Here is a 12,797-nt window from a genome sequence, read left to right on the forward strand (position 1 = left end):
ACCAGTGCTGACTATCTTCCTTCTCTGCCTCATAATTAGCTCAGGAATTAAGGGTGCTTCAAATGCCACACATTTCCTACATGGACAACACTTCCATGTAAGAAAAACCATGGCAATTGCATGTAAATAGTCATGCACGACTGATTGCATATGCTATCTATTTCACTGCATGCACATGTGGTAGAAAGCAGAAGCTGATCTTGACTTTCCACCAGGTGTAGATTTGGTGAAATAGATGTAGGTGTGATCTTTCACACATGAAGCATGAAACTTCAGGTTCGTAGTTTGGGGGTGCTCTTGGACCCAGAACTGTCACTTCAGGCACAGGTGAACTCAGTGGCATGGAGCACTTTTTATCAGCTTCAGCTGATATATCAACTATGCCCTTAACTGGACAGAGATAGCCTAGTTAGTTATCCATGCTCTGATAATCTCTTGTCTGGATTACTGCAATGCATTATACATGGGGCTGTGTTGGTATTTTCAACTTGTGAGATCAATTTGATCTGCTGGCTTCAGCGGAACAGCAGTACTTGCAACTGAAACATTCATTGGTATCTAGATTCAGTCCTGCTGCTTTTACTGCCTTGGAGTCTCTTCGCTATTGGAAATACTTATTGAAGCTGATCAGATATACTGACCTATGATTCATGTTTATAAACATTTATTATCAATGAATAAATATGATACAAGTGGTTTTCAGCAGGAATGGAACAGGAAATTGGAACGTCCTATTTTGCTTAATCAATGGACTGCCATTTTGGCGTCTGTACTGGACGTTGCAATGAATCTTCAGTTACACCTTATTCAGCAAAAGCTCTTGTTTCAGGACTATTGGATGCCACAATGTCTTTTTAGTAAAGGCTTGTCAAATTTGGCTAATTGTTGGAGGTGTAATGCAGTCAATGCTTCTTTTATTTGTATGTTTTGGAAATGCCCATTGGTTTGAAACTCAACATTAAAAAAACGAAGATCATGGCATCTGGCCCCATCACTTCCTGGCATATAGAAGGGGAAGAAATGGAAGCAGTGACAGATTTTACTTTCTTGGGCTCCAAGATCACCGCAGACGGTGACTGTAGCCATGAAATTAAAAGACGCTTGCTCCTTGGGAGGAAAGCTATGGCCAACCTAGACAGCATAGTAAGAAGCAGAGACATCACCTTGCCGACAAAGGTCCGTCTAATCAAAGCTATGGTTTTCCCAGTAGTAATGTATGGCTGTGAGAGCTGGACTATAAGGAAGGCTGAGCGCCGAAGAATTGATGCCTTCAAACTGTGGTGCTGGAGAAGACTCTTACGAGTCCCCTGGACTGCAAGGAGGTCAAATCAGTCCATCCTAAAGGAAATCAACCCTGAGTGCTCATTGGAAGGACAGATAATGAAGCTGAAGCTCCAATATTTTGGCCACCTAATGCGAAGAGAAAACTCCCTGGAAAAGACCCTGATGCTGGGAAAGACGGAAGGCAAAAGGAGAAGGGGACGGCAGAGGATGAGATGGCTAGATAGCATCACCGATGCAATGAATATGAACTTGAGCACGCTCCGGGAGAGAGCGCAGGACAGGAAGGCCTGGCGTGCTATGGTCCATGGGGTCACGAAGAGTTGGACACGACTGAACGACTGAACAACAACAAAATTGGCTGCCTCCTTTTGGGAGGAAGTTACTGTATGGATAAATTTTGTATGGATAAAGCTCTTTAATATTTACTGATGTAAATGTTCTTTTACGCTATTTACCTGCTTCTTGGAATGTAACAGATGGTCAGAGTAAATGGATTTTTAGTGCCCTTTTGGTTACTAAAAGACTGATACTACGATATTGGAAGGATAAAAGCTAACCACCTATAATGCAATGGACTGAAGCTTAACAACATTAGCAACATTTGAAAGAGTGGTATATAGGTGTAACTTGCGAATGGACTTATATGCTGATATTTGGTCTGCTTTTACTGAAGTATATGTGCAACCTATTTCCTGCCCCCCCTTTTTTCCTTTCTTGAATATTGTAATATTAGAAACTGAGGATTTTTTAACTTGTTGTATTTTTATTTCATTCTTTTTTTTAGGTTTTGTAATGTTTTCAGTTTGTTTTGTTTTGTAAAAATTCACACTAAAAATTAATTATAAAAGAAAATATAAAAAAAACACGTGGGGATGCCTTTGAAAATGGTCCGGAAACTTCAGCTGGTCCAAAACAGGGCAGCATGATTGGTAATGAGGACTGGCCAGTGAGATCATTATTATGCCAGTACTTTCCCAGCTGCGCTGGCTGCCAGTCCCTTTCTGGGCTCAATTCAAAGTGCTAGTATTAACATTCAAAGCCCTAAGCGGCTTGGGCCAGGTTACCTGGAAGATCACCTCCTCCCCTATGTACCTGCCTGGACCCTAAGATCATCTTCAGGGGTCCTTCTCCAGGAGCCCCTGTCAAAAGAGGTAAGGCAGGTAGCTACCAGGAAAAAGGCATTTTCTGCTGCGGCACCCTAGTGAGGTTTGCCTGACGCCTACATTGTACTCTTTCTGATGTCAGGTGAAAACCTTTTTATTTTCCCAGGCATTTTTAGCATTTTAACATTCCAGTTTTTTTTAGCTCTGCTGTCTCTACTATTTCATTTTATATACATCTGCACTGCTGCTAGTTTTACTCTGGTTGTATTTTTTTCTGTAGTTTAAGGGCACAATCCTATGGGGATAGGTAGCTGTCTCCGAACTTGGAGGCGACCGCCTATCCAATGCAGGGCAGGAGAAGCACAGAGGGGATCGTTCCCTCCATGCTTCTCCTGCCCTGCATTTGCGACTAGACAGCTGTTTTCGGAACGTCCCCCGGAACACCCCGTTTTGGCTGCTCTGCGCTCCTCTTCTGAGCGCAGAGCACGGGGCCGTTCTGCACTGCCTGTGAGGCAGTGCGGGGGGGGGGAGTTTGGTTCCCGGAAAACAACATATCCTATGGCTGTCTAGCCACTGACTAGCGGCCATAGGATCGCTCCCTTAATCTATTATATTTCATATTATATTTCCTGTAGTGTTTTTGTGAGTTTAAATTCGTGAACTACCCAGACAGCCACGGTTACTGGGCAGTATATAAATTAAATAAATAGAGAGGCTGTGTGAGAAAGATCGTACCTCCATTTATTTCACTGCATATCCATATAGTGGAAAGGCTTCATGGTTACTGTTCAGTATCCTCCAGATGGCCTGCTCTTTGGTAAAGCAAGTGCTGTGCAGAAGATACAGCTCATTCCCTTCTCCAGAGATAACCCTTCCTCCTTTTCCCTCCTGTTCATAAATCCCCTGTACAAACAGTGTCATTGTCATGAGTACAGGGGCTATAACAATATAGTCATGTATAAGTGAAGCACCTAGTGTTCGTCCAGGAATCATCATTCAACACCAGCACAGAAACCCTACTCTGGATAGCTCCGGAATTGACGTTACCTGCACGGCAGAATAGACATAGAGCCTATACTCCTTAAAAATTGTACATATTAAGATTTTGAAACAGTTCCATTTACCTTGTTGGGCAAATCCACAGACTACAAGGCAGCTTAATAATCCAACCCAGATGAGAAACTTGAAATTTGTCTGAAAAATAAAATGTAAATAATGAATTAACTGGCTGCATTCCCTCCCTTCTCCCTTTAGCCAAAAGTAAACATGGGCTCATAAATGTGGTTCACACATTATTGTGAACAAACAGCTCTCTCAACTTCATTGTAAAAAACACATAATATTTCTAGTGGCTTTTAAACATGTTATTGTAAAAATTGATTGAACACTACATTAACAAGGCACCAAAAAAGCCACTTCGGCTTTCTAAGACTCTTCTGAAAGCAAAGTAAAGATACCAGAAATAGGCATAAGAAGTGGCACATAGTGTGTGCACACACATAGACATCATTATTTTTTCCTTTCACTTTCTTTGCATGGTTGTATACAGCTTTGAGTTTCATACAGTTTATAGAACTTTAACATCTAATTAGGAAAATGTTTTCAAGATTATTAGGAAATATATAAGAAGGCCTTTCACAGCTGCACCACATCACATGTACTTTATATGACTGTCACTTAGTTATTTACAACATTTATATACCACTCTGCATCTGAACAGATTAATAGCAGTGTATAGTTGTGGCAACTAAAGAATACCTATTTTGTCATCAGAATATAGGCACAGCAATCCAACAAAGGCTGGCAGAGGGAGAATCTGTGATAGACTAACCATCAAATCTAAAGACCTGCTAGGGTAGAAAGAAGATTTTCCTTCCTTGAGCTCTACCATTTGTCAGCCATTTGTCTGTTTTTGTTTCTTTAGATTTTCCCTCCTGCTGGCCCAATGAGAGGGGGGAAATATGCCAGTCACCAAGCTGGCGTACTTTTCCCATTCCAGGGGAGTGCCTGGGGAATGGGAGAACTTTGGATCCAGTGGATTCAAAGCCTCCCTAGATCCATCCCAGGAATGCCACCTTTCTGCTCTCTTCAACAGAGCGCGGATGATGAAGCAATTGTGTTAGGCCTTTTCCTCACTGCTACAAAGATGTTTTCAAGGGCAGGCCTGCCTCACCACCTATGGAGAGGGAAATCCACAAAATGCTAGTGCCCCTGGGACACATTCCTAGGGGCTACAGGATTATGCCCTAAGCAAAAAGGAAAAGCGGATATTAATTTTTCTTGAAGAGAAGTATTACAAGCCAATAGTGGTGGCTTGTAATACTTGTAATACTTGTACTTGGCTTGTAATACTTGGCTTGTAATACTACAGGAAACCTGCATGAGAGAAAGAGTCTTATTTTTTAAATACTCCATGGTGCCCTGCCACACAACTGGGCTAATAAGCTACTGTGAGTAGCTTAGGACATAAGACGAGCAATACTGGATAAGACCAAGGGTCCATCTAGTCCAGCATTCTGTTCACACAGTGGCCAACCATATTTAAAGACCATATTTAGCTACATAAAACCAATTTTGTTTATAATATAGCTTAGGCCTTATTGTATATGTTGCACACTGTACTTTTTCTAGAATATAACTTAGAGTTCGCAAAAGCTGGACATACTTAAAAAAAAAAAATCCAAACTATTACCACCCAAGAAAAAGTCACTTACACTCCTATTGAGGAAAAGAAAAAAAAGCTTAGAATACTGTAGTTTCTTTATTCTTACAAATTAAACCTGGAAATATTTAACTGATTATTCCTGTGACAGGCTAGGTTAATCACAGACAGAAAAGAACCATACAATTTAAGCCATATAATGACAGGCTATCACTGGGAGTCTTCCCCAGTCACCACCGCCAACATAGACCAGGTCTTACAGAAGCCAAGGTAGCGGGGATTTGCTTAGAGCTTTTGCAGGGTGGGGTGTTTATCCTAAGAGAAGCATATTCACTGCATATTCAACTTGCAACTAAAAGGAAATGTTTGCCTAAATATACATAATATAATTTCATTCTTTCTCTCTCTCTCTCTCAAAAAAGTAAGCTTGTCATTTCCTTTAGCACTCCAGCTTTGTAAGTTTCCCCACCCAAGAATACCAATGGATACTCAGTGGTAGAGAATATGGGCATCACAAATGTTTAAACATGCCCTGTCAATCATAAAATATTTTACAAACAATTTGTTATATTTTTATACATGTTAAGTAGTCATCAGTTCCTGAACTGCACAGCAAAAGCTGGCTTCATTTTGAAAAAATACATGGTTGCTAGGACAGCCTTGTTGGAACGCTGCATATCAAAAATCCCCACCCATAATATTATGGAAGAAATAATTCAAACACATTTTTTTTCTTTCTCTACTTTTTTTCTTCACTGAAAAGCATTAATGGAGTTAATGGGTCTGGGGGGAGGGGTACATCAAAGTCCCCTTGGTCCATCATTTCTATGGCAAAAACAAGTTACATACTTCACTGGTCTAAGATATAAAGGGTGTAAGCCCCACTTTATTTATTATTTACAGAAAGTTAACATTCACTCCTGAATATAACTAAGCTTTTTTTTAAAAAGCATCAGGGCAATGACAGATGGCATGCCCAACCCAAATATAAGTGTTCAGTAGGAAACATCACCTGTAGCACATGAGTTATAATAGGTAAGTCTTTAGAGGTTGTAGCTGTGTTCGGCCACAAAATGTCAGGAGTGAAGTCTCTGCCTCAAGATTCAGAATACCTCAGCAGGAGGCCTAAGGATATTCCAAAGACAGAGAGCTCAGGATGCTGTCTCCTTTTGGCTCTAAGTAGCCTGCCAGTTTCGCTTTGTCTTTCTCTCTTCCCTTTTTAGCATTTTGTCCTCCTCACTCTCTTCTTTGCTGCTTCTTATCTCCTGTCTGGGGAGTTTGCCTTCCTTTGGCTCCATCCCTGTAGCTTTCTCTTCGTCTGCTCTCAGGATTCCCTGTTTGGGATAGGGTTGTGGCTCAGTCGTAGAGCACATGCCTTGCATGCACAAGGTCCCAGGTTCAATCCCTGGTATCTCCAGGTAAGGCTGGAAAAATTCCTGCCTGAAAGCCTGGAGAACCGCTGCCAGTCAGTGTCAACGAACCTGGGCTAGATGGACTTAGTGTAAGGCAGTTTCCTATGTTCCTCTTCCCTGCTCCAAACTTCCATCTTCAAAGTGTTCTCCTTTCTTCCTCCAAGCCTATCTGGCTGTTCTTGTAACTCCTTGGGGCTTCCCTCTGTCTCCAGCACTTCCCCTCCCTTATGGGTCCAATGAGTTTTAAAGACCCACCAGGCTCTATTAACCCTGCCCTCCCCCAGCATCTCTCCAGAGCAGCATGGTTCATCCAGCTTTCAGGTTTGGCAGTGCACTCTCAACAGGCATTGCTTACTCCTTCTGCTGCCTCCGGGATCTGTTGCCGACCTAACTTGACATCCTGGGTTCTTTGTTCTTCACCCCCGCCCCCCGTGCCCAACAGGTTAGTGACAGACACAAACATGTGTGAAACAGAAGTTTGAGTTTGAGGAATGGGAAGAAGTCAAGTCAAGCCTGTGCGTAAACTGCAATTTCATGCAAGCACAAAAATCCATAGAATGTATTCATACAACATTTTGTTATTTTTGCTACAGCAGACTAACATGGCTACTCTTGCATTTATTCATAAAGCTTTTTATAAATGCTACTTTGGGGGCCTAAAGAGGTCCCTAAAACAGCTCACATAAAAAGACAAAATAATTATTCTATACACAAAATAATTCAGCTTCCTGAATTTCACCTTTTATCAAGACAAGCCAACAAACCGATACAAGTAAGTTTCTAGCCCTTATGACTAAGAATATATATGCGTGCGCGTGTGTGTACAAAATTACAGCAGCCAGCAAGGTTGCTGATAATATTCCCAGAGTGCTTTCAGTGCTTCTTGCCCCTCCTCATGACTAACAGGAGAACACTTAAAGCCACACAAAATGTCTTAACATACATAATTTATACACATTTTCTTAGTGCAGACGATACCTGGCCCTGTTTTAAATCATTTGCCTTGGATGAGAGGCACCCACCTGCCTTCCTCATCTCTACTCAGTGGTGCCATTAAGCCTGGATTTGAGGCTGTAAGTCTGGGGCCCCACATCCCAGCTCCCACCCTCAACACATAAACAATCACAAGAGAACAGCAGATAATGGGGGCAATGGCACAGCAGCAAACTGGCTTGGCCTCACCACCCAGCATGGGCATACTGGCAATTGCCACAAACCTGCAATGTCTCCTTTTCTTTAGGGTTTTTTTTTTAAATGTATTAGCTAACCAAAATGCCAAAGTTGCTCCAATAGTCATGGGCCCAGGGGCAAATGGCTGGAGCAGCCTGAGTTAGCGCTTCACTTCAGAGAATGCCTCACGAGCCCTTGTAAAAAAATAAAATAAAATAAAGAGAAAGGGACCCTTCCTCCTTGGGAATCTTATTGCGGGGGAGGGGGGAAAGCAGTGGGGCAACCAAGGCAGCACCTCCCAGAAAGCACCTGGCCCGTGGTCCCCACAAACCTGGCAGCATCACTGTCCCTCCCAGCTACTGCAACTCTCCTTTCTGAAATCATGAGTCAAGAAAAGCACCATGGAGCCAATACAGCTACTGCCCTTATCCCTGTATGCTGAGAGTTGTAGACTTTTTTTTAGTCCAAAAGAGTAGTGCTAAACTCTTCACCTAGACTAGAAAGAAGTATTGTTGTGCTATTTATCTAAAGGGCCAAGAAAAATAAATGAAATAGCACCATGTTTCTCTTTCCAAGAAAGGAGATGGCAGTTCTGTGGCAGCTAGGGATGTATGAAAGTTCCGCCACGGATCTCGGGGCATTCGGCCCCCCGAAATCGGTGGCGGAACGCCCCCCCCCCGGACAGGACTTACCTTAGGCGGATCTTCCCGCCGGCGGCGGCTCTGGCGGCGGCTCCGGCTGGTCTTCTGACCGGCTGCCGCCGCCGCCACCATTTCCAGGTAAAAAACAAAACAAAAAAACGTGATAGGCTACGTAAAGATTTACGTAGCCTATCACAGCTAGATTTTAAAAAAACACCGTGATAGGCTACGTAACTGTTTACGTAGCCTATCACGGCTGATTAAACAAAAAACAAAAAAAACGCGCGTATGCAAATGGCGGCGCCCATGGCCTTATTTTGGCACGTCTTAGTCTACGTAAACATTTACGGCGAAAATAAGGGGAACGCAAATAGCGTAGACGCTACGTAGACTAAGACGTGCCAAAATAAGGAACACAAATGGTGCCGCCCATGGGCGCCGCCATTTGCATACGTGCGGTTTTTTTGTTTTTTGTTTTAATCAGCCGTGATAGGCTACATAAACATTTACGTAGCCTATCATGGCTGACTGCAGGGACGCAAACGGCGGCAGCTACGGCCGCCGCCATTTGCATCCCTGCTAGCCAGCAGCCGGATGTCCGGCTGCTGGCAGAGCCGGCCAGCCAGGATTCTGGGAGGGGGGGAGAGGAACAGAGCGCCTCCCCCCCCCCGGGCGAAGATTCCAGGGGGAGGGACGGAACACCTTCCCCCGCACCATCAGCATAATCCCCGAAAGGTAAGTGATTTTCGTACATCCCTAGTGGCAGCGAGAAAAGGAGATCTATAAGGTCCATCTATTTGCAAACCTTACAGTTAAGTGAACAAAACCATGCATCTTTTGAATTACTGGACAATTTTACACTAATAGAAAATTCAGTATATCAGTTCACAACATGAACTTTGTTTTAGCAGTAGAAACAACTGGTTCAAGTATACAATTCCTTAATTTTTCAATTTGATTTTCTATTAGATTCAAGAATGGTTTACATAAAACCACTTGAATAAAGATTAGCGTTACTGCTCGGTGCTGTCTGGCAGCATATAGCTCAATATAGGAACACCAATTGCTTAAACTAACTTTCTGCCCCTAGCAGTTTATGTGTTGGAAATTATACACCAACATGTATAGAGGGCACCATGTTGGAGAAGGCTGTTCTATAGAATAAACCAAACTGCCTACCTTTACAAATCAAGTCAGCTATGTACAGGCCATTTTCATCCAAATATGTAAAAATATTTAGTAAAATAACATAACTGAGGGGAAAAAATGCCTTCTCTCGTCTCACCTTCTACCTTGCATATAGCAGGATCAGCAAAGAAATCACATCTAAGTTTACAAAAGGTGGGGTGGATTTTAAAAGGAAAAAAGAGCTACCAGGTTAAACATAATAGAATAGTAGGGTTGGAAGGGGCCCACAAGACTATCGAGTCCAACCCCCTGCTCAGTGCAGGAATCTAAGTCAGACCATCCCTGACAGATGGCTGTCCAGCCTTGACTTGAATGACTCCAGTGTGGGAGAGCCCACCACCTCCCTAGGTAATTGGTTCCATTGTCATATTGCTCTAACAGTCAGGATGTTTTTCCTGATATTCAGCCAGAATCTGGCTTCCTGTAACTTGAGCCCATTATTCTGTGTCCTGCATTCTGGGATGATCGAGAAGAGATCCTGGCCTTCCTCTCTGTGACAACCTTTCAGTCATAATAGTTATCACAGCAAAATAAGGTAATCAACAGAAAATATACCATACCACCAATTTTAGTGGTATGTATTATAGCCAAAAAGCATAGGGAACAATTATGTTATGGCTCCATATGAAATGCTATAGGAAATGAAATTTTTATGAATAACAAGTCTCATTCATTTGAATGGGTTTACTCTAAGTCTGGATCCAAAAAGTGCTAGCTCATAGATTTCCATTACACTATCAAGTCATCTTCTGCCAACCTAGCAGTTCGAAAGCAAGAAATTGCAAGTAGATAAATAGGTACCGCTTTGGCGGGAAAGGTAACAGCGTTCTGTGCACCTCGTTGATCAGTCATGCTGGCCACATGACCACAGAAGCGTCTTCAGACAGCGCTGGCTCTTCGGCTTAGAAATGGAGATGAGCACCACACCCTAGAGTCGGACACGACTGATTGGGGACACCTTTACCTTTTTATCAAGTCATACCAAGAAATGGAACCCAGGGCACATATGCAGATAAGGGTTGGTTCAATTCTCCATGCATCCCAGGGACTTCTAAAGGACAAAGTCAGTGAGCTCAGCTGCAGTCTGTATAAAAAAAAATCAGGTAGCAGATGATACAAAATACCTCTGTCAGAGACCATGGAGAGCCGCTACCCAGTTGGTTAGACAATATTGGGCTGGGTGGACAAGTTGTCTGAGCTGGTATAAGGCAGCTTCCTAAGACCTCAACAATACAGACACACACACGCACACTACCTGCCATTATAACAGAATTTCATTAGCAGTTCATTACTGGTCAGATTTTAAACACCTACTGAGTAACCTGTGCCACACTTCAAGCAAAAGCACAAATTTAAAATGCTGGCTAGAAGGATTCCTTGTGAAAATGCCACCCTAATTGTGGGTACTGAGCTATCCCAAATTGTGGGTTCTGAGCTATCTTGAAAATCAACCATAGGTCATTTGTCACGGATCCATGTTTAGTACAGCCCTATTGAATTAACAAGTGGTTTTAGGTTTTTGTAAGATCTGCAATTCAAGAAACAAGAATGCCTGCTCTGAAAAGACAAGTGTTAAGTTTGTACAGGTGTACATATTTCTCTGTGAAAGAGGACACAGATGACAATTATCTGAATACTCTACTGAACTGCAAAAAGAGCACCTAATAAGATGGCTTATGTTCATACAACAACTAAGAATATATGTAACTGTGGTTTGTTGATAAGGAACACTTCCTCTGTCACACTTTGAGTTGATACAAAGTAATACGGTCAGCAGCTGAAAATCTTGTGTAGAGGAAGGCATTTTAAACCTGATCACATATACCTTGAAATAAACCAACAGATCTCAGGAACAGTTTACAGTAGAGCTGTTAAATACTAATACATAAATCAGAAACATGAACAAGCCAATCATTTAGGTAACAAATGTCCCTCTAGACCAGAAGATCAGTGCAAGGATATCACAATGGGCTAGTCCCCACCCCCACCCCCCTAAAACACACTACAGTTCTTACCCAAAAGAATAATTTTAGCATTCATAAAAACACAAGTGGGGCCTGAAACAAAATGCTGCAGTGTGGACCGCTCCTGTTCATGGTTCAAGCCAAGCCAGACTTGCCCTTTTCGATAATATTCCCTTCCCTTCCATCTCACTCAACAGCAAGTCAGCATTCTGTGTACAGCTCAATCATCACAGGGCTGTGTGGTATTTTTTCCCCTCCCCAATTTATTATTGTTGTTATTTTGGTATTTCTGCAAACCTTGAGGTTACCCCAAGTCTGCTATACATGGATTGTGCCCTTTCAGCCACATAAGGACTGGCCCTCAGAGAATGAGTTCACTGTTTTTATTTTATTTTTAAATTTATTAATTGCCCATCTGGCTGGTCACCCAGCCACTCTGGGTGATGTACAGCGTACAATAAAACAGTTTAAAAACAATAAAATTCTACAGTAAAAACATTTTCTAAAATACCCTAACCCACCCCAAATGCCTGCCTGAACAACCATGTTTTTAATGCACGACGGAAGCTCATTAAAGAGGGGGCATGGCGGAGTTCCCTAGGGAGGGAGTTCCACAGAGTGGGGGCCACCACGGAAAAGGCCCTCTCCCTCGTCCCCACCAGTCTAGCTGTCCTGGCTGATGGGACAGAGAGAAGGCCATCCGAGGCTGATCTTGTTAAGCGGCCTGTCTGGTGTTGCTGGAGGCGCTCCTTAAGATAGGCTGGGCCGGAACCATATAGGGTTTTAAAGGTCAAAACCAACACCTTGAATTTGGCCCGGAAAACAACTGGTAACCAGTGCAACTCCTTCAGCACTGGAGTGATGTGATCTTGCCGGCAGCAAGAGTTAATATATATGATTATTATTTTGGATTCTGCTAATTATCACCTTTCATTGCCTGCATTCAGATTATCATATCTCAGCTTAATAAGCCTAGACATGAATGAGTTTCATGCATCCATCATTTTGCTTCTGCTTTGCATGACTGAGGGAACAAACCAGGAAGTCACAGTGAACCATAGCTTCCTGTTAGATCTCAACTGGGAAACTATAATTAATGGCCTCCAAACAGGAAGTTACAGGAAGCCAGATTCCGGCTGAACATCAGGAAAAATGTCCTGACTGTTAGAGCAATACGACAATGGAACCAATTACCTAGGGAGGTAGTGGGCTCTCCCACACTGGATCAAGACAAGGCTGGACAGCCATCTGTCAGGGATGCTCTGACTTGGATTCCTGAATTGGGCAGGGGGTTGGACTCAATGGCCTTGTAGGCCCCTTCCAACCCTACTATTCTATGATTCTATGAAACAAGACGAAATTAAAAACCATAA

The 12,797-nt window shown here is 42.7% G+C and overlaps 1 protein-coding gene across 3 annotated transcripts in view; it reads right to left on the minus strand.

The window, feature by feature from the left end:
• ITGB1 (integrin subunit beta 1) overlaps nucleotides 1–12,797 on the minus strand; it is a 66,359-nt gene that overhangs the window by 39,990 nt on the left and 13,572 nt on the right. For 2 of the 3 annotated variants that reach the window (XM_084859189.1, XM_084859191.1), the window contains exon 2: nucleotides 3,512–3,581. In XM_084859189.1, the coding sequence (XP_084715315.1) occupies nucleotides 3,512–3,581 (70 nt within the window). Of the gene's footprint in view, nucleotides 1–3,511; nucleotides 3,582–10,424; nucleotides 10,545–12,797 lie in introns of those variants that run through there. The other variant, XM_084859190.1, reaches the window with a different exon arrangement.

This window comes from Heloderma suspectum, chromosome 5 (assembly GCF_057233095.1).
Source record: "Heloderma suspectum isolate Gila_16-S chromosome 5, 16-S_ref, whole genome shotgun sequence".
Taxonomy (NCBI): Eukaryota; Metazoa; Chordata; class Lepidosauria; order Squamata; family Helodermatidae; genus Heloderma; species Heloderma suspectum.